At 49.0% G+C, this 26236-nt stretch overlaps 1 protein-coding gene across 3 annotated transcripts in view; it reads right to left on the bottom strand.

Moving 5' to 3' along the window:
* Positions 1–6: 6 nt before the first annotated feature.
* The window catches only part of ULK4 (unc-51 like kinase 4), a 496555-nt gene continuing 470325 nt past the window's right edge, over positions 7–26236 (bottom strand). For all 3 annotated transcript variants that reach the window (XM_043886762.1, XM_043886763.1, XM_043886761.1), the window contains 2 exons: positions 1585–1670; positions 7–180 (listed from right to left, as the gene is read on the bottom strand). In XM_043886762.1, the coding sequence (XP_043742697.1) occupies positions 117–180; positions 1585–1670 (150 nt within the window). In that variant the 3' untranslated portion in view covers positions 7–116. The remainder of the gene's footprint in view (positions 181–1584; positions 1671–26236) is intronic.

The raw sequence follows: 26236 nt of genomic DNA on the forward strand, positions 1-26236 counted from the left end.
CAGAGGTTCTGGATTCAGCTGACTTTATTGGACCCACACAGAGCTGTGGGTGACCTGTGGAGTGTATGTAGCCGGGGGTAGGGACCGCAGAGAGGCTGTGCTGAGTACCTTCTTGCCTAGCGTCCAGCAGCTTGGAGGATCTCCAGGGCCAAGGACGCCACTGTGCTGTTGGCTGACGACCTGTGAGAAAAACCAAAGTAAACATTTAGGCATTTCCAGGGTTAAATGCCCCATCTTCCAAAGGGGCTGGCCTCCTTTTCACCCAAGTACCTGATGGACCAGCTGCTTCCCTAAGCTGCCCTGAGCATCATTTTGAGAAGCACAGACAGAATCCCCAGGCTCTAAGAGTGGGAGGTGAGGACCCCAAAGCCCACAGTCCCACCATAGCAAGCCCCGTAAGCTACGCCTGAGCTCCTGGCCCTGCCACCACTTGGCGTCTGAGCTGCTTTGGACAGATGCACCAAAGCCGAGTCAGGCAGACGGCAGCCAGAGCCTGTCAGCCCAGAGCCCACAAGGAGCCTGCCTGGCGCCAGCCTGCAGCTAACTTGTGCCAACCAGCAGAGATCCCAGGCGCTCCATGGTGCCCCTTCCTGGCCAATCAGCCAGCAACTCTGGATTTCTCATTCTCATAGGTGTGGATGTGCAATTAAGACCTTAAAGTGGACTGTCTGTTACTGGAGCAGATTGTCTGAGACACACACTTGTGTCGCCAGAGGAGAGAATGGCATGTGGCAGAGCACCCTGAAGTGTAAAATTAGCTGGCGGCACACTCCTGACTACACGGTAGTAGAGCTGCTTCCTAGTGATGGGACTGGGGGCTGCAAAGAAGAGGTGGGGTGCAGGGGGAGGGGGCCACGTATTCCTGCTCTGCACATCAGGGGTCTCTCTGAAAGGAGGGAACTCGTCCTGCTCCTGGCTCAGGCCAGGCTACTCTGGTGGAGCCATGAGCCCATCCCACCTGCCAGAGCGGCGCCGGCTGCCAGTGACGAGCCAGGGAGACAACCCGCCTGTCAGGGCCCCATCAGGGCTGAGGATGCTGCCATCCCTGGGGATGGACCCATATGGCCCAGGAGCCACTGTCCACACCTTACACCACAGGGGCCCCCAGGCAAGAAGGGCCCCTCCCATGAAGGTCAGGCTGTCCTTCCCCTCAGCTCACAGAAAGCACCAGTAAGAGAGCTGGGGGAGGCCAGGAGATTAACCCTGACCCAGTCCAGGATTAACGTAGCAGTGCTGGTTGGAGCTGAGCCTTCTCCACAGAATCACCGTCTCCCCAGTACCTCAACCACATGCTTTTCTCCAATGAATACAATACTCAAAACACCAGGAAGCAGATTCCATAGACCTCGTGAATCTGAAGACAAACTACCAGGAAATGCTTGGCACCACCTCATGTCTTGCATACCCAGCAAAGGCTGGGCACCCCTCAGCAGGTGGGGCCTGGGTGGAAGGGCCGGCTGGCCCATGCACCAGGAGGGAGGGTGCACAGTGGGCAGTGTCAGGTGGGAGGGTGGTGGTCCCTGGTGTGTAGGGGAAACGAGGAGAGGAAGAAGAAATGGGAGAGTGTTTGCCAAGCCTACTCACCCCCCGGCCGGGGCCAGCCCCTCCAGAGCCCGCAGGAGGCTTTCTGCGCTCTTGAGACTCTCCAGGTGCTTCTCGTTGGAGGTGATCTGAAAGGGAGGAGAGGAGAGCAGTCAGCTGACCCACGACCTGTTCGCTGGGCACCCTGAGTCTCAGGCTGCCCCTGTAACTGGGCAGTGAGCCCCGGGGTGCTGCTGACCACAGAGTTGGACAGGGGCCAGGTCAGGATGGGGTGCCTCCTGTCGGCCCCTTAGGAGGCTGTGTGTCCTGGGAGCCTGAACACTTCAGGGAAGGCAAATCATGGGGGAACAAACTTGCCAGCTGTCGGTTCCATGACCCTGCTGGCCCTTGCGTCCCAAGCCCAACACAACCTCTTTCCTACAGAAGGAAGGGTGACTCTGGGTTCCCGGTGATCTCAGGGGGCTGGGAGGAGGAGGCGGCACTGACAGCCGCACCAGGGCAACACCCCTGCCCGGGTGCCCTGGCACGTGTGCCCATGCCAACTTCCTGGAGAAAGGCACCCTTGAGCCTGCGGCACCACGGGCAGAATCCTAAACCCTCAGGGCTGGAAGGGAATGAACCCTGGCTCTAGTATCAGACTTGTTTCTCCTGATTCGTCATTCATCTCCTGTTTTTATCTGTTAGTCTTCAAATATTTTCTAATAAACACTTGGGTGGCACGTCACATTCAGCAGACTGCAGTTTCCTCTGCATTTTCTCACGCCTCCCTCAGTAGCCTCCCCTCAGAAGGGAAGCGCGCACTGTGCTTTATAGATGAGCTAACGGAGGCTGGGTGAGATGAGGGGCCGCGACGGCAGCACAGGGAGCTGGACCCTCATCCCACCTGAGGCTGGAACCAGGCTGACCTCGGCTGCCCCCACTGTTCTTCTGCCTTCCTACCTGACCATAGCAACCAGGGCTGCAGTATCATCTCTCCACTTCTTAACCAATCACAGATGCAGACGGGAAGGTCCCAGGGGTAATTAGACCTTTATGTGGCCTCTGAGTTGCATGTCAATGAATCTGAGCCTCCATGGAGATCCTATCCCACTTCCTGAGTGTGTAGACACCAGCTGCCAGCTCAACTGCATCAGGTGTAATTTCTGCAAAGATTTGCATCTTAGAAGAGCTGCATGCGAATCCGTTCTGAAATTACACCCAGCTTGATGGGTTCAGGAGGCTGCTGTGGTTCAGCAGTTCTGAAGCAAGCACAAACTTAGCCAGAAAGGATCTTCAGCAAGGATTCCCATCTAATTTTTCTCAAAACTGTGCCTCATACGGTTCAGGTGAGCTACATCCAAACCCGCTGCCCTGACTAACCTGCCACGCGGTCATGTGTAAGAGGCTGAGCCCCACCCACAAAGAAATAGCAAGGGTACGTTTACTCACGAGGCTACTTGGAAAGTGCAAATAGAAACCTACAGTGAAAATTATGTGATCAAAGGAAGAGATCAAAATAGCATCATGTGCAGCTGACATAAAGGCAAGCATAAATAAAGCCAAGAGAATTAAACTATGCAATCTGGCTGCTTACCTAAACTCTTACTAGCAACATCAACTGTTATCCCACCTATAAAGATGAGTTAATTAGAAAATAACATTTTTAAATAATATCAATCAGAGGTTCTAATTCTGGTAAAGACAGAGAAAACACATGCCACTCTTCTTGTCCATTTAAAACCTGAACAGAACACACAGAGCAGCTCTTTGAGATCGCAGGGAAGCTAACAGCACCAGCAGTCGGGAAGGACACTGAGGCCAAAGCACCATTGCTTCTTTCCCTTGGGTAGAGCCCGCCTTGAACTCAACACACCCAAACCCTGGAGGTGAGCACTGAGGGGCAGAGAAGAGGGCTCCAGGAGAAGCCAGGCTTCAGGAAGGGGAAAGGAAATGTCCAAAAGCTCCAAGAGTGCAGATGAAAGCCCCTTTCCATTCCCTTGGTTATCTTCCGCCCCAGGCAGCAGGCAGTTCTGCGGTGGCAGCAACAGGAGCCGTCAGCCAAAACCCCCCTCTCTGTTCTCCCAGTGTTTGGCCCGGACATGACAAGTGTGGAAGTCAGTAGTCAGTGGCCAGACAAAATGAAAGACCCAGGGAACCAGAAAGTGTTAGGGAGGTGACAAGGAAGAGCTCAAGAAAGCTAAAGCTCCAATACTTTGGCCACCTTATGTGAAGAGCCGACTCGTTGGACCCTGATGCTGGGAGAGATTCAGGGTAGGAGAAGGGCGTGACAGGATGAGAGGGTTGGATGGCATCATCGACTCAATGGACATGAGTTGGTTAGGGTTAGAGGGTTAGGGTTAGGGTAAATAACAAAGATAACAAAAGTATTTCCAGTCACTTGGAAATTAAACAACACTCTCTTAAATAGTCCAAGGATCAAAGAGGACATCCCAAGGGAAATTAGAAAGTATCCTGAGCTGAAAGATGTCTATACAATATATCAAAGTCTGGGGGGTGCAGCTAAGGTGGTATTTAAAGAGAACTTTATGGTACTGAATACTTAACATAAAAAAAAGGAAGGTCTCAAGTCAATAATCCAGGCATTCACGTTAAGAAACTAGAAAAAGAGCAAAACAAACCCAACGACAGAAGGAAAAAAAGAGCAGAAATCAAGAGTAATGTCGTAAATGTAGGCCCAAATATATCAACATCTATATTAAGTGTAATTTACGAAGTGCTACAAATAAAAGACTAACATTTTTGGACTGGATATAACCAAAATAAAATGTGACCATGTGATGCATACCAACATACCTTAAATACAAAGGCAAAGAACAACTGAAATTTTAAGAATGAAAAAAGATATGTCAGACAAATTGTAACCAAAGAAAGCTGGTGTAGTTATAATAATATCAAAGTCAGCTTTAAGCCAATAATTATAACTAAGAATAAAGAGAGACATATATTTATAAAAAGATCAACTGATCAGGAAGATGTACCAAGTCTAAATTCTAAATGTACCTAATAACAGCCTCAAAATATGTTTAAAGAAATGACAGAACCAAAGTGAGAATTATACAAACCCATAATTATGGTGGCATACTTTTCAATCTCTCCCAGTAACATGCACATGAAAATCAGAAGGGATATGGATGTTTTACACAACAAGACTAACAAACCTGACCTTATAGACATATAAAGAAAAATTCATTTAACAACTGCAGAATATATGTTCTTTTCAAATGTACATGTAGTCTTCAAAATATACTGTCATAATGCAAGTTCTGACAAATTTCAAAGGTATAACAAAATATCAGGATCTGTACGTTAAAACCTACAAAATGCTGATAAAATATTTTTAATGAAATAAATGGATATATTTACTATGTTCATGAATTAGAAGACTCAATATAGTCCATGTATTGATTTCCCAAAAATACAGGTTTAATGCAATTCCTATCATAATCCTAGCAGGATTTTTTACAGACCCACACAAATAATATCAAGTTTTGACAAGTGTGCAAAGGCAAACTGATGATGCTGGAACAAATGGACGCCTCTGTGTAAAAACCTGACCCCAGGCACTTATCTCACATCGCAAATAAAATATCATCCAAGGGACTTCCCTGGTGGTCCAGTGGTTAGGACTCCAAGCTCACTGCTGAGGGTCTGGGTTCAATCCCTGGTTGGAGCTACAATTCCATAGCTGTGTGGCATGGCCCAAAATAGAAATGATTCAAAATGGATCATGAATCTGAATGTAAGATGTAAAACACACAAACAAAAAAACTTCTTGAAAAAAATACAGGAGAATACATATATGACCTTGGGTTTGCTGATGAATTTTCAAATACAACACAAAATCACAATCACACAAAGAAAAACATTGACAAATTGGACTTTATCAGTGTTTACAAAACTTTGCTCTTTATATATTTACAAAGGAATTTTATTTAGCCATAAAAAGAGTGAAATACTGCCATTTGCAGCAAAATGAATGGACCTACAGATGGTCATACTAAGTAATGTAAGCCAGACAGACAAAGATAATATCATATGATGTTTCTTATATGTAGAATCTAAAAAAAAAAAATGATACAAATGAAAGAAAACAAACTTACATGGTTAGCAAAGGGGGCGGGAGGGGTGGGGGTGGGATAAATTAGGAGTGTGGGATTCGCAGATACAAACTGGTATATAGAGAATGGATAACCAACCAGGTCCTACTGTATATAGCACAGGAAACTATACTCAGTATCCTAAAGTACACTATAATGGAAAAGAATAAATACACATATATACATGTACAACTGAGTCACTTTGCTGTATATCTGAAACCAACACAATATGGTAAATCAACTACACTTTGATTTAAAAAAATAAAAACTTTAAAAAGCCTTTGCTCTCTGTAGGAGATTGATGCGAGAGCACATGTTGCGCTCTGCTCAGCTGCTCCCGTCGTGTCTGACTCTCTGCAACCCTACGGACCGTAGCCCACCAGGCCCCCCGTCCATGGGACTCTCCAGGCAAGAATGCTGGAGTGGGTTGCCGTGCCCTCCTCCAGGGGATCTTCCCAAATCAGGGACTGGACCCCTGGGTCCTGTGTCTCCTGCACAGCTGGTGGGTGCTTCACTGCTGAGCCAGCGGGGGAGCCCCCAAGACAAAGCACAGACTAAGAGAAAGCAAAGTCAAAGTAAAGTCGCTCAGTCGTGTCCGACTCTTTGCGACCCCATAGACTGTAGCCCACCAGGCTCTTCTGTCCATGGGATTCTCCAGGCAAGAGTACCGGAGTGAGTTGCCAGTTCCTTCTCCGGGGATCTTCCCAACCCAGGGATCAAACCCGGATCTCCTGCACTGCACACAGATGCTTTACCCTCTGAGCCACCAGGGAAGCCATAAGACTAGGAGAAAATATTTGCAAATTACATATCTGATAAAGGACTTTTATCCAGAACATGTAAAAGGAATTCTTAAAGTTCAAAAAGAGAACTTTATAAACGGGCAGAAAATCTGCACAGACACTCCATCACAGAGGGTATTACAGATGACAAATGAACATGTGAAATGATACCCGGTATCAGTTGTCACCAGGGAAATGCAAATTTAAGCTGCAATGTATACCACTACACACCTAAATTCATAAAAGCTGACAGTAATCAATGCTAGTCTAACAAAAACTCTCATTCATGGCTGCAGGATTGCAAAATGGTACAACCATCATGGAAGAGAGTATGGTGATCTGTATAAAACTGAACACAGTTTCCCCATACAATCCAGCAGTTGTACTCTTAGGTATTTACGCAAGAGAAATGAAAACTTGTGTCCACAGGAAAACCTGTGTGCAAAGTTTGTAGCAGCTTTATTCAAAATCACTAAAAAGAAAAAGGAACCTAGATGTCCTTCAATAGAAAAATGGAAAAACAACTAGGAAAGCCTTCATGCCTTACTAGGTACAGGTCTGATTGGATTTTCAGAATGAGATGCCAGTAAATATGAGTCTGGATACTTTTTGAAAAGACAAGAATTTTAATTTGCCTTGCTAAATTATTTTGTCGTATGATATCAATTTCCTATAATTAGTCAGTTCAGTTCAGTCGCTCAGTCGTGTCTGACTCTTTGTGACCTGATGAATCGCAGCACACCAGGCCTCCCTGTCCATCACCAACTCCCGGAGTTTACTCAAACTCATGTCCATAGAGTCGGTGATGCCATCCAACCATCTTATCCTCTGCCGTCCCCTTCTCCTCCTGCTCTCAATCTTTCCCAGCATCACGATCTTTTCCAATGAGTCAGGTCTTCACATCAGGTGGCCAACGTATTGGAGTTTCAGCTTCAGCATCAGTCCTTCCAATGAGTATTCAGGACTGATCTCCTTTAGGATGGACTGGTTGGATCTCCTTGCAGTCCAAGGGACTCTCAAGAGTCTTCTCCAACACCACAGTTCAAAAGCATCAATTCTTTGTCACTCAGCTTTCTTCACAGTCCAACTCTCACATCCATACATGACCACTGGAAAAACCATAGCCTTGACCAGACGGACCTTTCTTGGCAAAGTAATGTCTCTGCTTTTTAATATGCTGTCTAGGTTGGTCATAAGTTTCCTTCCAAGGAGTAAGCGTCTTTTAATTTCATGGCTGCAATCACCATCTGCAGCGATTTTGGAGCCCCCAAAAATAAAGTCTGACACTGTTTCCACTGTCTCCCCATCTATTTCCCATGAAGTGATGGGACCAGATGCCATGATCTTAGTTTTCTGAATGTTGAGCTTTAAGGCAACTTTTTCACTCTCCTCTTTCACTTTCATCAAGAGGCTTTTTGGTTCCTCTTCACTTTCTGCCATAAGGGTGGTGTCATCTGCACATCTGAGGTTATTGATATTTCTCCTGGCAATCTTGATTCCAGCTTGTGCTTCTTCCAGCCCAGGGTTTATTGTGATCCACACAGTCGAAGGCTTTGGCACAGTCAGTAAGGCAGAAATAGATGTTTTTCTGGAACTCTCTTGCTTTTTCAATGATCCAGCAGATGTTGGAAATTTGATCTCTGGTTCCTCTGCCTTTTCTAAAACCAGCTTGGACATCTGAGAGTTCACGGTTCATGTATTGCTGAAGCCTGGCTTGGAGAATTTTGAGCATTACTTTACTAGTGTGTGAGATGAGTGTGATTGTGTGGTAGTTTGAGCATTCTTTGGGATTGCCTTTTTTCGGGACTGGAATGAAAACTGACCTTTTCCAGCTCTGTGGCCACTGCTGAGTTTTCCAAATTTGCTGACATATTGAGTGTAGCACTTTAACAGCATCATCTTTCAGGATTTGAAAGAGCTCAACTGGAATTCCATCACCTCCACTAGCTTTGTTCGTAGTGATGCTTTCTAAGGCCCACTTGACTTCACATTCCAGGATGTCTGGCTCAAACTTATAATAAATATTAGGATTTTAAGTGGCTTAGGAATGAGTGATTCCGAAGCTCCAGTGGCACAATCGGTTAGTGCGCGGTACTTATATAGGAATGAGTGATTCCTTTCCCCCAGAGCTTGGTTTTCTCTTTGGCCACCACAGGTTATAAATGATGATGAGCTCTCAGGGACGCCCGATTACGACGGGCACCAACCTTCGTTTAAAACATTCCGCTGCCTTCATCAGACAGTGTGGCCTTTAACCTTCTATGTTCTCAGTACCTAAACTTTGTTAAAAGTGAATTGTGGGTCTGCTTGGAGGTCATCCCACCTCGTTCTCTTCCGAGCCACCTTAGCAGAGGACGTTCTGGGCACACTAAGACCCATACTCAGTAAGGCAGAGGGGAAAGTGACACTTGTCCACGGAGATGCTGAATTCATGGCTGAGCAGCTGCTAGACAACTTCTCATGGGTCTGATCACTGTAGTCAAGAGCGAGCAATGCAGTGACTCTAAGAAAATCAATAATGCAAGAGGACACTGCAAAGAGTGTCAACACAATACCTTCCTCCTGTAGTTAGTTATTTTCATTAGAAGTTGGTAATGCCCATTAGCCAAGACAAGGAAACAATTTTATTTTGCAATGATGTTCTATAGCAGAGAGTAGATTTTATTTCGAAACATCAAATGGCTGGTGTTCATTTCCTGCAAACAGAGGAGGCCTGCCTCACATTCCTCCTGCTGCTGAGATGTCTGACTGGTAGCTGGACGGCTAAAATCAATCAGAGTGGAAACATGAATATACTAAATACATGCAATTCACCTGACAGACAGGCATCCATTCAAAGCATGGGATCTTAAAGGGAAAGATCATTAAAAAGTTGTGAATCTGAGTTTAGAATGAAGATCAACTTGGAAAGACAATTCCCCATATCAGTTTAATTGAGAGTACATAAACAAGCAGATGATGGACTTTGGGTAAACACCCTACTTTATTCAACCTTCTGCTACAGTCCCTGGAACATGAGTTGTGTCAGAGAGCATTCAGGAATCACTTGGTGTCACCAAAACACCAAAAGGAGAGGCTTGTAGCCCACAGAATCACCCCTCATGTTCCCCACCAGGCTCACAAATTGTAAGGTAGGGGCTTTTTTTTCTTGCTTCTTTTCTTAGCACACCCACCCTCCAGGACAGAGTTTGTACTGGCTTCCTTTCTGGATTTCAGCTTCCCAAATGCAAACCAACACAAGAAGCCATCTCTGGCCCCGGGTAACGGCAGGAGCCTGAAGTGGCAACCTCCTCGGCGTGCAGGGCAGCTGAGGGGACAGCGGCTCACCCGGGCCGAGTGGCCACCAGGTGACAAAGCCCGGCCTGCTGCCCACATTCCTGAGCACAGTCCTTAAAGCACGTGGCAGTTAGAACACACTTCACCGGTATCTTGGTGATACAGCTTCCCTGCCTGGATGCGGTTTCAGGTGTGGAGCTCCGTGGCCGCAAGGGACGCAGGCACGGGCAGGCCGCGGGCCTCTGATACCACTGGGAAATAATACATGTCTCTCTCTCCACTGGGACTGAATGTGTGGGGCAAGGTGAAGCCAAGTTAACCTTATTTTCTTATTCGTGAGTTCCTCTAGACAGGCCCGGGCAACCCAGACAGACTAGAAGAAACCCAGCAGGCGGAGCCGACGAGCACGCGGCCCAGGTGCTCCGCACTTACACGTGGGAGGGTTATTCTAATTCCATGGCCTTCAGATCTCACAGACACCAGTCCAAACAAGCAGGAAACTCTGACAACTGCACTTCAGAGGGTTTCAGTTTCAAAAACAAACCTCTCCATCGAGCCCCTTTATTTTGTACTTTTAACATGTACTTTGTCTCCTCTTGGAGCACAAAGGTTTTTAGGTTACTTCAAAGCCATGTCTGTCTACCGCTTGCACATCAAGACATGCTATCCCCTGGCCTTCAGATGCCGGGATGGAATCTGCGAGGAGCCCTGGTCAGTGTGGTGGGGTCTGGCAGGCCCTCCCTGCTTTCCACCTGCTGTTGCACACTCATTCTGGGTCGCTTCAGATGTTTCTTGACCTGCCCTGCACATCCACGTTTAAAGCAAGACTACGGGAACACTCGCTGCTCTGTTCCTGGGCCCGTGTGCCCCGCGTCTTGCACGAGACGCTGAGTGGACCTGGAGCACAAGGGAGTGATTCTCACACGCGGCCTTCGGCTGCCTCGTGGCCTCTGCGTCTTTCTTGGAGTCTGCTCAGAAATGTTACGTCATATTCCTCAACACAAGTAAGTGAGGCTCCTTCTGAGTGGGGCTAGTCATCAGGGGATGAGCTCAAGGAAGTCAAGACACTCCTCCTCTGGGATCCGTAGGCCTGACACCTCCATTCTCCCCTTCAGACTCCCGTCTATACCTGCGGGCACCTGCTAAGCCCAGAGCCCGTGAAGATGGCAGGCTGAGGACGTGAATGTTTTTCTTTTTCACCCCTTAAGACATGACTGTTTTCTAGAAGAAAATTATCCATACCTACCCCCTTTTGTTGTGGGCCAGCCAATTCTCTCAGCTCTCTCCAGGGCAGTAAAAATGCCCTTATTGCTGGGAAACTGGTCATAATTACATCAGTTTCTGGCCATTAAATCCAGTTAAGTTTAAAATGTTGAATGCAATATAGCTGGTTTGGGAAAACTTTTAAACCCGATTCAACTAACTACAACAGCCTAGGTCCAAAATAAGTGAGGAAAAGTCTGTTTTAATTGGCAAATAGGCCGGATTGTGGACTTCTCGTGGGTAAAAAGGTTGGCCCAAAGAAAGCTCTGGTGAGACACAGGATCAGGACACCATTCTCCCCACACGACCCCGGGAGAACAAGTGTCAGAGGCGGTGGCGCTGGGGCGTGGGGGGAGTCAGCTCCTCATGAGAGAAAACTCGCCAGGTAGGAACCGTCCTGTGACTGGGCTATGAGGCGGGAGACCGAGGGTCGTAAGAAGTGGGGAACCGTTTGAGTAGACACTGTCTGTACTCGACCCGAATGAATCTCAGCTGATCCTTAGGAATGCTCCATGGGGTCACACTGAGGGAGTCCATCTGATGGTGCAGTCCCTGAGTGTACGGTGTGGGGTGGTGTGTGTGTGTGTGTGTTAACGGGAGGGCTTTGAGGTGGGGAAGGAGTAGGCAGAAGTGACTTAATGAGTGCCTGTTTCCAGCCCTTTCTCTGAACCTCCTGTTGGATGGCAGGGAAAATGGGAGGGGGGGGGGGAGTTGCAAAGTGAATGATAGCAGATCAATAAGACTTAATAGGCCCCCCAATTTCCTTCTTCCCCCAATGCTCACTCCACCGTGTGAGGACCCAGTCAGCCCCTAAACTGCTCTGTTGCGATCCAGCCATCATAAATAAGATCAATCAGGAAAATGTGCATCCTGGAATGTTAGGTAAAAAAGCAGAGACTATAAAAACAATGTGTGGAACGTGACTGCGATTCTACAAAATGACCATGGGGCCATGGTAAGCATGAAGTCTCCCGTATTGTAAACCTTACTTCCAAGGTCCTCAAGTCTGGTGAGAGGTGGGCACAACAGAAAGCAGAGTCCGACATGAGCTGAGCACACGTGAAACCATCTGCAGCAGAAAGGTCCGAGGAACACGAGCGTGATTCTGTCTTCAGGCAGACAGCGTGTCCTGAGCACTTGCTACGTGCCAAGCCCTGGTGAGATTCTGGGGACACAGCTGGGTGTGTGTCAAGGCAGAGCTGCCACTGTGAGAAACACAGCGAAACAGTAAACAGAGTCTCCTTCAAAAACTAAAGAGTGAGTTACCATCTGATCCTCCAATCCCACTCCTGGGCAGATATCCACCCCAGTGTTCACAGCAGCACCATTCACAACAGCCAAGACATGGGAAACAACCTCAATTTCCATCCACAGACGAATGGATAAAGAAGATGTGGTAAACACAGTGGAATATTCGTCATAAAATGGAATGAGACAATGCTGTCTGCAGCACCATGGAGGGACCTATCGCTGATCACACTAAGTGAAGTAAGCCAGACAAATATCATATGGGGTCTCTTATATGTGGAGTCTAAAAAAATGATACAAATGAGCTTACTTACAAAACAGAAATAGAGTCACAAGCATAGAAAAGAAATTTATGGTTACCAAAGGGGAAAGTGCAGGAAGGGATTAACGGGGAATTTAACACAGAGACAGAGACATATAATGGATAATGGATAACACATATAATGTTACATATAATGGATAAACAACAAGGACCTACTGCATAGCACAGGGAACTATATTCAATACTGTGTAATAACCTATAATGGAAAAGAATTTGAAAAAGAATATGTATGTATGTATATATATGGACTTTGCTGGTGGCTTAGATGGTAAAAAAAAATCTGCCTGCAATGTGGAAGATCCAGTTTTGGTTCCCCTGGATTCTTCGGATCCAGGAAGATCCCCTGGAGAAGTGTTCTTGCCTGGAGAATCCCATGGACAGAGAAGCCTGGCGGGCTCCAGTCCATGGGGTCGCAAAGAGTCGGACACGACTGAGCGACTAACACTTTCACTTTTCATATGTATATATCCACATATATAACTGAATCTCTTTGCTGTACGCCTGAAACACTGTCAATCAAATACACTTCAATTAAACAAGCAGACAGGACACTCTGAGACAGTGGTGGGTATCAAGGAGAATCAAGAAGGGGAAAGGGGAGAGGAGAAAGTGTGGCAGGGGGTGGCTGGGTGGGCAGGATACAGGAGATGATGCCTGAGGATGCAGCAGGAAGAAAGAACCAGACACAAGAATCTGGGGACTCGTATTCTGCCAGGGGGCAAGAAGACCAGTCACGCGGGTCCCCAGGTGGGAAGGACCCTGGTGGGGACCTGGAGGCAGAAGAAAGGGGGACCTGCTAGAAACAGGGACCCTCTGGAAGCAGGGAGCTAGTGAGGAGGGGCTGCACAAATGGTCCAGGTGAAGGCGGAGGGGACCAGCGACCCACAGACCCTTTTGAGGGGAATGAGAGGGAAGTCTGCACCCTCGACTCCATCCTACAGAAACAGAGCCCTTGAGATTCTATCATAAATAAAGCAATTCATGGCTTCCCTGGCAGTTCAGATGGTAAAGACTCTGCCTGCAATGTGGGAGACCTGGGTTCAATCCCTGGGTTGGGAAGATCTCCTGGAGAAAGAAATGGCACCCCGCTCCAGTATTCTTGCCTGGCGAATCCCATGGACAGAGGAGCCTGGCAGGCTACAGTCATAAATAAATATTTAGAAAAAAGAATTCATTCTTGGGACTTCCCTGGTGGTCCACTGGTTAAGAATGCACCTGCCAATGCAGAGGACACGGGTTCAATTCCTGGTCCAGGAAGATCACACATGCATCGAGGCAGCCAAGCCTGTGTACCACAACTACTAAAGCCCATGTGCCCTAGAGCCCACGCTCCACAACGAGAAGCCATCGCAATGAGACGCTCACGCAGCGCAACTAGAGAGTAAGCCCCGCCGCTCGCTGCAACTAGAGAAAGGCCACACATAGCAACAAGGACCCAGTGCAGCCAAAAAATCATAAAAATAAAATAATAACATTTTTTTAGAAAAGAAAGAAAGCAATTCAGAGACTTTTCCAAGAGGAGGAGGACAGGGCAGGCCTGGAGAGCTAGATCTGAAAACGGGGAATATGGATTACTACACAGTAATTCTCAGAGCGTTGAGGGGGATAAACTACCATCACTAGTCAGCTTGTAAACAGACTTAGTAGATGAGCGTTTCATTTTTTGGTAAGTGAGCACTTTTTAAACACAGGATCAAACTGTCACCTAAATGCATGACGTCTTTGACCTTTTCCTAAAACACATGTCACAAACCGGGGAGGGCCAGTTGGTCACAGCTAGCTGTAAGTTCTGCTTACAGTTACAGGCTGTGCTGAGCGGGAACCCCTTGGCTCCTGGGAACCCACCGCATTCACAAGGATAAAAGGAGACTAGGGGGAGTCGTGGGGTTGGGCCGAGTACCTTGTCCCCCCAGGCCCTCAGGGCAGCCACGACTAGCAGTTCCAGAGGCATCGAGCTGGGGTTTGTGTCGAGGTGGACAGAGGGCCTCAGGGCCAGAGGGACAAGGCAGCCGGGAAGGCAGGTGGGGGGTGCGCTCGGGGCCTGGGCAGAGCAGCAGCCGCGGGCAGCAAGTGTGTGGCCTCGGGGAGCACCCTGCTTTGCGGGGGACTCCGTCACCCCAGCAGCCTCCTCGACAGGCGGCAGAACAAGGCAGATGCGGTCAGGCTGACTTGTGGAGACACCTGAGCTGAGGAAGCGTCCACTTCACGTCCTCTCCTGCGTCCTTGTCCTCCGCACATTCCCTTCTGTTCTGGGACTCTCTAAGGAAACAGCAGGGGCTGCTGGAACTTCCTCACATGGAGAAAACTGGGAGGAAAATGAAATGGGAAGGAAGATTACAGCACATTTGGCTGATATGATTAAAACCATCAGGCACCAATTAGTCCAAATTTAGGCCAGACAGTGACTCGGGGACAGCTGAAAACTCCCCTGTGGCTGTTACGTTCATGGACGGCCGTGATCAAATAGTCCCTTTGGACGCATTTCACAAATGACCGCTCCGCTGAGATCTGACCCTCCCCTCGGGCAGGCCAGACCGCCGTGGTTCTCCTGAGAAAGGCTGGCCCCACAAGTAGGGGGAGAGCTGGTGATTTCCACCTCAGAGAGACAGGTCAGCTGTTGGCTGAGCCCAAAGCATCCATTCTACACAGCACAGTGGTGATAGGAAGGGAGGGTGTGTGCACACATGTGTGAGACAGAGTGTGCATGTGTGTGGCGGTGGTGGGAGCTCCCAGGACAAGTCCACTGACCCAAACACTCCCCACTCTGGGCGACCCCGTGGGACCACACAGAGCCAGGAGGAGGTGGTACGTGCAGGAACAACTTCCAGGACAAGCGTCCAATTTGCCTTGGGATAAAATGAACTGAAGCCAGGTCTCCGAGGCTTCTGGGGCAACATCAAAGAGCCGGGATGTTCTGCTACAAAAGGCTTTGGCAGGCTGACCTCTGGCCAGTGCCGCCCTCATCCTCATGGGCCCCCGGGGGAGGTGGGGGAGCTGGGGCTGGTGACACGACAGCGTTGGGGTCCTGGACTCAAGGGAGGGTGACCGCTCATCATGTGGCCTCCTTCTGGGCCGCCCTGGGCACTTTCACAGGGGGTCAGAGCCTGGGTCCCAGGGAGTCTCCAGTGGGGGGAGGCGGTCCAGAAAAGCCTCCGACTCTCCCACGCTTCTCTGTAGGGCAGACAGGGGACAGAGAAAGGGCCTGGCGGAGTCGGGTCCCCGAGCTCTGAGACCAAGAGACCCCTCCACCCCCAACCCAGGCGAGCGAACACGGGGCAGTTCTCAGGAGCAGGTGGTTGGACACAGGCTGGACCTGTTTGTCCCCATCTTGCTTAAGGGAACCGAGGACAAGGTCACACCTCTCGGAAGCCGAAGAGCATCTCCCGAGAGGAACCCTTTCGGGGCTCTCAGATAAGGTGGGGATTTCATGACTTAAAGTGCTTCATGGACCCTGGTTCAGAGGGAGAAGTATCCTAAGGAGGTTTTTGCTGGGCAGAGGCAGGAAAATAAGGCGAGAAGGAGAAAGGGGACTTTCTGTGGAGAGGCGGAGAGGAGCTCCTGCGCCCGCTAACTGAAGTGCTGCCCACCTTTCCCCAAGCGCGCCCCTGTGCCCCTGGTCCCCAGGACCACTCTCTCCACAGCCCGCTCTGCCAGAGACCTGGTGATGCCCATGGGAGGCTGGCGATGCCCACGGGAGGCTGGCAATGCCTTGGCACCTTCTGAGAAGAGGATGTGCCAGGTGTGAGTGAGTGTGAGTGTTCATGAGGGGGGGCAGGGCAATTAAGGTTTTAAACACTAACCTTCACTAGTGAGAACCTACGGTATACCACAGCGAACTCTACTCAATGCTCTGGTTGACCTAAACTGGAAAGAAACCCCCAAAAGAGGGGACACATGTATACTGATTCACTCTGCTTTACAGCAGAAAACAAAAGAATATCGCAATGCAACTATGCTCCAATAAAAATTAAAACTATAATAAAAGTTTTTTTTTTTAAAAGACAAAACCAAATAAATTAATCTTAGATATGAGTCCCTTATCCTGAAATGGTGAACACAACAGATGGCAAAATGTAAGTCCATGTACTTAACACAGTCACTTCCGCATGACTTTTAGGTCTAAACTTGACAACAGTCGGTGTGAGAAGTCCTTTACCTGCATGACCATGACGGACCTCAGAGCAACAGGCGTCCTGTGGTGCCTCTCGTTCCACAGAGGAGGAAACTGCCCATCCAAGAGGCCAGGTGGCTAGCCTCGGTCTACCTGACTCAGAGCCCCTGACCTCAACCATCAAGAGACACTGGCGGGGAATGAAGGGGCCAGGTCAGGGGTGTGAGCTGAGTTGTCCACAAGATCACCAAAGGCTGGAGGGCAGGAGTCACACTGCTGCCGCTGAGACTGACTCACGAGCTCCCTGCCGCCGTCTGTTCCTTCCCGTCAGTGTCTACGTCGGGGGTGATCTGTCCCCCAGAGGACATCTGGCAATGTTGGGAGAAATTTTTGTTGTTGCCCGCGGGGGTGGGGGGGTTGCTGGGCATCTGGTGGGTAGAGGCCAGAAAGCAGTGCACAGGACTGCCCTGCCGTAAAGAATCATCTGACTCAGATGTCAACAGCACTGGGGCTGAGAAACCCTGGCTTTTGGATCCTGGCTGAGGTAGATCATGCTGCCTTCTCATGCTATACTAGGATGCCTGAAGAAACTCAGGCGGTTACTGCACTTTTTTTTTTAAACATACAAAACTGGTCCTGGACCAGCCTTTGTCGTAGTATCTGATGCCCTTCCTTCTGCAGTACCTGGGTCTGTGGACATCACTGGGATGCATCCCACCCAGAATGCACTTGTGCCGCAGGCTCCTCCCTGCAAGGCTTCCTAACGCAGGGCAGCGCCAGCGGAGCATCCTCGAAGCCCCACACGCCACCATCCCTGGACGTGGCTCCAGAAAGTAAAGTCTGCCTGTAGCTGCTGCCAGTCCAGGAGCAAGACCTCGCATGCAGTTCTCAGAGGCCAGCCCCTAAGCGGCTTTCTGGACCAACTGCTCACCAGTTACACTGACTCATCCACCCAGGGGAGAGGTGTTATATCCAGACCAGGCTGGCACTTGACTGTCATAGGTAGTTCTTTTTTTCCCATAAGACCAACATGAGTGAGAATTTAAATTAAGCAAGCTTGGTCACATTCCTCTGAAATTAGTTTTGTATGATTTTTGGAAAAGTTTGAGATTCTGGGAAAAAATGTGAGACGGGCATGATGTTCTTACTCTGTATTTAGAGTATGATCACTTGATCATCATTCCAAGAAATGGATAAGTCCATCCTCCTCCATTAGCTTAACTAATAATTTCAATGCAAATCCATGAATAAAGACCATTGGCTGTAGGAATTTTACATGTCACTCAACATGTCATTCTCCAGAAAATCCTAGGAACTGATGGTCCTCTGCAAATGCGGTCTTTTAATATCCGGATGAGACAGCTTTAGGAGAATGTAAGCTCCCTCACTTTAGGGCTATTATGAAGCCACAACCCGTTTCACTCTATGACAAAAATGGCACCATGATCCATTGTTACCTTGATGAGATGCTCTGGTTCATGATCATGAAACATGAGTTAAGATGATGGGGATTCTGGGACTGTTTCAAGGAAATGCAACTTTCTGACAAATTCCTTCATAGAATACCTACATACTGGATCTTCATAGGATTCCTTTAAATAGTACAATCTCCTTGCCTCTTAAAGTTATTCAGATGGGAAGCGTTAGATGTTACAGTTTCCTGTAACATTAAATGACTCAATAAATAGAAGTGTGGAGTCAAGTTCTCCAACATAACTGTAGTTGAAAGGGTGTCAGAGAAATTCCTTGACCTTTCAGGGGCCCATCTTTTTTCTAACCTCACTACTGTGTGATGACACTACCTCTAGTTTGAACTGTTATGTGTGAAAACTACAGACTTTTCTGAACTTGTGGGAATATACATATACATTAGAATAAACACACATACATGCATCACTGTAAGTAGCCCAGGATAATCAGAGATCAGGTTCTTAGCAAACGCAGAAGCCAGAAGGTCATTTAGATAAAAACTCATCTGTAATACACAAAAAACTACCTCCTCAAAGAGGTGTGTGTGTGTGTGTGGTGGGTGGGAGGGGGGGTCAGAGAAAGAGGTGAGGATACAAACCCCAACCAGGAGAGGGTCTGAGGGCCAAGGCTGGACATTCAGGTGAGGTACTCACTGCCCTCATCACATTGCACCCAGCTGAGGGCCCATGACCTTGGAGCAAGCCCACGAGGGCTCCACAACCCGACCTGTCCACTCCTCTTCCCACTGAACCCAGAGAATTGCTCCACACTTGTGTGAGCTCTTGAGTCCTGGGAGTCAGGAAGTGCAAATACAGATCTTGAGCCCTTTCCCTTCCCTCCATCATCTCTTTTCTAGCTTTTGTTGTTTGTCTCTGAGTATACAGAGGTGGAGGAATCAATGCTCTGAAGCTGGTCATGGCAGGAGTGAACACATACGGTGCATTTACTCCATGCTCAGTACTGCTGTTCTCAGAGCTTAGAAACAAATTAGCTCCTTCTATGAATGAAAGGCTATTCAAGTTCCCATTTAACACACGAAGAAATTATGGCACATAAAGTTTATATTTCTGAGGAAGTCATTATAAACCTTAGAGAAACTGAAATTTAAGTCCATAAAAATGACAAAAATCTGAGAATAGAGTGTATTTTTGTCTCCTATTTACTCATTTTATATTATTAAAACAACTGCAAAAATTATTGTAATAATTCTTAGTTTGTAGAATAACCATCTTTCTAATTTTTTTAACCACCTATGGTTAACCACATGCAACTTTTACCTAATTGATATAGGACTTTTACAACTGTTTTTTCAAGCTTTTTTCTACATCCTTTTTCTCTATCACTTTCATTCTGTCTGCACATATTAATTTTTAACAGCTTTACTGAGGCTTGATTGACATGATAAACTACACAGACAGAAGCTGTACAATTTGCTAAACTGTACATACGTATGTGAAAGTGAAAGTGTTAGTTGCTCCGTTGTGTCTGACTCTTTGTGACCCCACAGGCTGTAGCCCGCCGGGTCCTCTGTCCATGGGATTCTCCAGGCAAGAACACTGGAGTGCCAAGATCTCCTCCAGGGGATCTTCCCAATCTAGAGATAGAACTCGCATTGGCAGGTGGATTCTTTATGGGAAGCTCCTAACAGTTCTGTGTGGAAATGCCTGAGACGTCTGTGCCCTGCACTGCCCACTAAACTGGCTCGGAGGCCCATACCCATATCCCAGTGGGCTGAAGTAGGGTGAACTAGGTCAACCCATGACCCTCATGAGAAAGACACAGGCCCACAGCAGAGCATGTGGTGCTCGGTGAACACCCTGCAAGAAGAACTCATCTACTACTTCCTATGAAGGCTGTTAGGACAGTGATGTGACAGAACAGAGTGCCTGCCCTGTATCTGCTATCTGGCCTCTGGGGTCATGAGGTTGGTGACTCCCCTCCTTCACCTCCTGCCAGGGCAGAGACAATCTACGGGCTGCAAAGGACAATTTAATAGCACTTTGTCTGGGGTGACAATACAGCAGGGGCATGGCTTCTGCCTTTGAAAAGCATTAGTCTTCTTTGACCTGATATTTAGGCGATTTTGAAGCAAACCATTAAGTACACAGAAACAAAACATGAGATCAAAAGATCAAACTTAAAAAGAATGCCTACAAGATCAAAGCCTCCTGTTCATCTTCTCTTGCTGCAGGAGTGTCTAGTGGAGGGAAAAGGTATTTCTTTGGAGAAACACTCTTTTCAAAGAAAGATTAGAAACCGGCTTTAAGGGGATGGCCAAGGGGCGGAGAAAGGAAGGGTGGGGAAGAAGCAAGAACGGCATTGAGAGCAAAGCTTCCGGCTACTAGTTTGGACAAGTTGGCGCATCCATCAGATGTTGGAAAGCTCCAGAGAGAACAACCCAGTGCTGGCAAACCTGTTCAGAACTGTTCGTAACATTGGTGGGGTCTGTGGAGATGCCATCTGCCCAGGGAGCAAGAGGCTCTGCGGTGTCCTCGGACCAAGACTGACCCAGTTGCTCAATCACCAGCCTACCAGCAGAGCAAGTGGGTAGCGAGCTGTCCTTGCTGGCTGTGGGCTTTGCCACGACTGTATTCAGGAAGCAACACCAATGCAGAAAGGACAGAACCAGCCCCTTTCCCAGCCCCTGAGTCCAGGATTCCACAATGACAGAACATGTAACGAGGGCCCAGCTTAGCATCTGGGGGAGAAAGTGAGACAGAAAAGCTATCTGTGAAGAGCAGACCCTCCCCCAGTGGCTGACCACACTGTGTGGATTCCAGCTCACTGACTAGCTGCATCCTCTCATATTCCTACAGATGTCTGGTGATGATAAACGTGGAGCAGGCTTGGAATGCTTAACCAACCCCAAGAGGACCCAAGAAGCCCTTCCTACAACTCCAGGGAATCCCTGTGTTCCAATGACCTGACCGGTGAGCCAGCCCTTCACTTCAGGTTCTCATCTGCATTATCCACCTGGCCCGAGGCAAGGCTCAAAGCTTTGGACTTTTCCCTTGCTTCTGTGGACCAGCCCAGGTCAAAGCCCCATCCCCTGCACCTTCCCTTGGCTGACAGGGAGATCAGGGGGCAGAGAAAGAATAAAGGCTTGAGACAAACTCCCTGGAAGGTCAGAGCTGAAGAGCACTTTGTCCTCCTTTTATATCCAATCTTGACACAAACTTGACTACATAAAATCAAATTCTGCATGGAAGCCACTGATATGAACAGAATCAAAAGGTAAAAACTGATAAACTGGGAGAATAGTTGCGACACCTTTCACGAAGGGCTCCCTTCCCTAATAAAGAGCTCCAAGAAATCAGTAAGAATAGGGTCAACTTCTAAAGAACGGGCAAAACATATGAAAACATAGGTCACAAGAAAGCAAACTTACATGGCTTTTAGACAGGAAGTTGTGCTTATTCTCACTTACAGGAAGTAGAATACAAATGAAAACTATGGCAAAATATTGTTTCCACCCCTGCTGGCAAAGATGAAACAACAGGGGCGGGGGGGCGGGAAAGAAAGGCGGGGTGTGTGGAGTCAGCTTCCATTTGTGTAGAAGGCGGAGAAGGTGGACAGCCAACACGTTCCTCCCCAGAGCACCTCTGCAGGGGTGGCCAGGACAGTGACTGCGCTGGCTGCCTCCAGAGCGGAGAATCTGGAGACTGGAAAACAGGACTGGAGGAGAATGTTCACTCCATATTCTTTTCATCAACTGAAATTTGAACCTGAAATGGCCTCAAAGCTGAACTCGTTTTGCCAATAACTAGGGAAAGAAGGGCTTTTCTGGGACCTTCTTTTGATGGATGGACTGACATGCCACACTGAACCAGAGACCATCTTCAGAGATCGGTGTGGAACAATTTCCTTTAGAAAGATAACAGATCGGTGCATCTGTGAAGGTCTTTCATACGCTATCTTCTTGAATCCTTGAATAACCCTCTGAGGTGGGCGCTGTTTTCATCTTGGCTTTTTGGAGACAGTGAGTGCAGCTCAGAGAGGGAAGTTCCCGAGCCTGGATGTGGCCGGAAATTCACATGCTAGCCCCAGGGAAGTTGCATTTCTACATGTGCGCCTGCCCTAAGTCGAGGGGGAAGCAGACGGGATGGTGAGCAGGGGCAGCTGGCAGGCTGAGCCGTGATGGGCAGTGGAGGGTCCCACTCGGGTGTAGCTCCAAGGCCTGTCCAGACCTTCAGGAGAGGAGGCAGGGCCTCGGCAGCACCTGAGGCTGTGGCCCCAGCCGCGGTTGAGGAGGCAGGGCGGCTGGGACCAGGTCAAGAGTGGTGGTCCCGAGTGCCCACTCACAGCAGGGCAGGAGCGCAGGTGTGGGGCATGGCTTCTCGCCCAAACCGCAGGGCATCTTCCTTCTACTCCACATGGAGGCCTTCTCACCCTCGGGGGCCACTGTCTCTCTCCACACCAGCTCTCCCCGCCTCATGCCTTCGGCCCCTCTGAAGACCTTCGCTCTGGGAGGGTCAGGTATCCGGGAGGCAGAGCCCACACTGCTCCCCAGGGATGTTCAGCATCTTTTCCCAGCTGCGTCTCTCTAGCGCCCAAGACGGCAAGGCCTGGACTGTATGTCTCGGGGAAGGGTGCTGCGATCCCGTCCTGTAACGCCCCTATTCATCGCTGATGCAAACCGCCCACAGAAGCTGGCAGAGGCCGAGGTACAAGGGCTCCCTGAACATCCGAGGAGCTCACAGTGGAGCCTGGTCAGCATTTCCAGGGGACACCAAAAGGTCCAGGTGGGGGCTGCACCTGAGGGGAGTGAGGAGGGTCACTGCCCCGGCAAGGCCAGGGGCTGAGAAAGGCTAAGGAAAGGGGGTAGGGACCATCAGGTAGGAAGCAAAGGTTCCCGTTTCACTTGGTGGAAGGAAGCAAAGGGGGACTAAATGGTGAAGAGAGGGCTACGATTTCCCGCTGGCTCGAGAATCAAAATGATGTGAAGAGAAAAGACAACACGGCCTCCTCCATTCTCTGCCCCTGCGGTGTGACTTTGGCTGTGTAAATGATGCTTATCTTCCTACTGATTTTTCTCCGTCCAAAATTCAGAAACAAGTAAGATCAGCTGGGGTCCCTGTGGGGTGACGGGTGCCTGTGCAATTTCACTCTGCAGAGAACACGGCACAGAGCTGTGACTGATGGGGGGCACATTTTAGACTCTCCGTTCACCCCTCAGATGCCAGAGCTCTCTGGGGGTCTGAGCGTCTCCAGATAGATAGCTGGTCTTCTGACTAGAGATCTGGGTCTCGTGAAATCAGAGTTTTTCTCTCAACCAAATCATCCCAGGAAGAGCCTCAAACCTTCGTAGGATGATACTGACATTTGCTGGAGTCCAGATATATGAACAAGGAGAGTCATCAGCAAAGTCCTGCACTGGAGCCAAAGTTGTGTTTGCTCATAATCATAAAGTTTGGTCCAGTGAATCTTATTATTTATTAGGGCTACATGTGGGGACACTTGAGGGCAGAGTACGAGCCTTGTTTTCTTAAACTGAACTGAACCTTATTTTGGCTCTTGGTCCCATAAGCCGGTGTAACATAAGGTGACTGAGGTGAGGGTCCTCTGCCTTCAGGGTGCTTGAGTCTGAGGTGGGTGTGGAAAGACCCATAGGAACACAGCGAGTTCCTCGACAAAGGTAAGAATCATACTAAAATCCAGTCTGAGTCTGGTTATTCTCTGCACATAGTTTTGTGGGTAAACTTAAATTCAAGCAATTTCACGAAAGGGAAAAAAAAAAATGAAATGCAGTGTGTGTGATCATAAACAACCCATCTTTTGTTTTCTTTCCTTTCTAACTGAGCCCTTGGAGAACAGTAGGTGGTTTCTGGATGGCTGAGTCAGAGGCTTGAGTCTGCTCACTGAGACTTTAGGGCAAGTCTGCTGGGAGCTTCTTGGAAAGGTTCCTTCTCAGAGCCCTGGGCAGGATTTGGAGATACCGTGGAGGGTCGGTACTGCAGAAATGCCCTGATTTTTTGTTGTTATTCAGTCGCTAAGTGCGTCTGACTCTTCAAGACCTCATGGACTGCAACACGTCAGGTCTCCCTGTCCCTCACCATCTTAAACTCATGTCCTTTGACTTGGTGATGCCATCCAACCATCTCATCCTCTGTCGTCCCCTTCTTCTCCTGCCCTCAGTCTTTCCCAGCATCAGGGTCTTTGCCGATGGGTTGGCTCTTCACATCAGATGGCCAAAGTATTGCAGCTTCAGCATCAGTCCTTCCAGTGAATATTCAGGACTGATTTCCTTTAGGATTGACTGGTTTGATCTCCTTGCAGTCCAAGGGACTCTCAAGAGTCTTCTCCAGCACCAGAGTTTGAAAGCATCGATTCTTCTGTGCCCTACCTTCTTCATGGTCTAACTCTCACATTTGTACATGACTACTGGAAATACCATAGCTTTGATTATCCGAACCTTAATCGGCAAAGTGATGTCTTTGCTTTTTAATACACTGTCTACCGCCCGAGAAAGCAGCTCACGGAAGGCGGGCAGCTGCCCGAGGAGCAAGCAGAGTCTCAGGGAGTTAACGCGCACCTCTGAACTCCCTTACAGGAGTTCACCCGCCCTCCCTGCTTACACAGTGCTCCGGGTTTTTTGTGATTTGCCGGTAACACAGCTACTAGTACCTGGCATTTGACACTGAGAATGCTCTGAGGACCTCAGTTTGTCATGCCCCCGTGTAACTGCAGCCAGAGACGTGCCAGCCCTTCTCCTGGAACCGCCTGGTGGCTGTGTTACCCGGTTAAGAAGCCTCGTCAGAGTAACTATCTGAATGGCCACCACTGCCAACCTAGTCTTGAAATGTGATGGGCAAACCTGATGAACCTTTGGGTCCCCGCTTTGTTCTGGTCCATGGGAGAGCAGGGTCTCCCACGCTGGGCCCCCATCTGTCAGGGCAGGGGCATCGGCAGCCGGGCCGCTTCTGAGGCTTCCGACCTTGTGCCGTTCTAGGTGCATCACCCGCGCATCCACACGCGTTCTTAGTCAGCCTATTTAAACTGCTTTGCTTCCTTACTGCTGCTGTTACAGCGATTATAAACCACACACTTAAACTGGTCTTAATTTTGTAATAACACCCGTTACCTGAGTGCAAGGGCTGTTGAAAAGTCATGGCTACTGCTTACCGAGGATACTGTTTCAGGCATGTGAGGAGAAGACACAGTGAAATGACTGGAATCAATGATTAAATCCCCAAGGAATTCTTAATTAGCTTTTATAATCATCTGTACCCAAAACCCATAGCAATGATCATAAACACTGCCACAGAACTCCCTCAGAAATTTAGCATTATTGAAAATGTCTACAAAGTACAAAGTGACTTTAATACAACGTGGTGACTCACACTGACAAAGGCCGAGGCTGGAGTTGGCATTCGCAAGTCGAGAGCCTGAGTGGGACCCCTCCGGCCCCTCTCAGAGCCTCAGGCTGGGGGGGTGGCGGGGCCCACGGTCCCCAGAGCAGGAGGAACCTGGGGGCGCATTTACCCACCTCTCCCCCTTATGGAGAGGAAGCAGAGCTTGGTCGGGCAGGCAGAAGCCCGAGGAGGGGAGCGGGTGGGTCTAACACCGGAACGGCTCCCTGACCCTCGCCTTCCCCATCAGCGCAGCCTCACTGCGGTACCGGACCCGGTAAGGTCCCTGCTGTGTGTTCACACAGGGATGACGGCGGTGATGAAGATGGCGTGGTGCTGACCACAAGGACAGCCGTGCTCACTGCAGAGGTGCTCTGTACCAGGCGGTTATACGTGTGAACTCACCGAATCAGCCCACAGCGTCACACAGGGCATGACTATCGCCTCTGTGGAGCAGACGGGGAAGCTGAGACAGGAGTCCAGTACTTCCACCCTGCTGGGAGGTGGAGGGGCTGGGGCGCGAACCCTCACAGCGTGGTTTCAGGTGATACTGCCTCTCTCCTAGGCTTCGCCGTCTTCCCCTGGCTTTCACTCCTCAACAAGCCCTTCTGGTGGTATCAGTGATGGATGGGCTTGCACTGGGAAGGTCTGGGGGTAGCCCCAGTAATTGGACTGCGTGCTACCGCTGAGGTGCCGAGTGCCTGGGAGGCAACATTATACAAACCGGGCGCCGCCCAGGACTATCCGACCTCGTTGAGGTCATGGCTCCTGTGGGG

This window comes from Cervus elaphus, chromosome 24 (genome assembly GCF_910594005.1).
Source record: "Cervus elaphus chromosome 24, mCerEla1.1, whole genome shotgun sequence".
Lineage (NCBI taxonomy): Eukaryota > Metazoa > Chordata > Mammalia > Artiodactyla > Cervidae > Cervus > Cervus elaphus.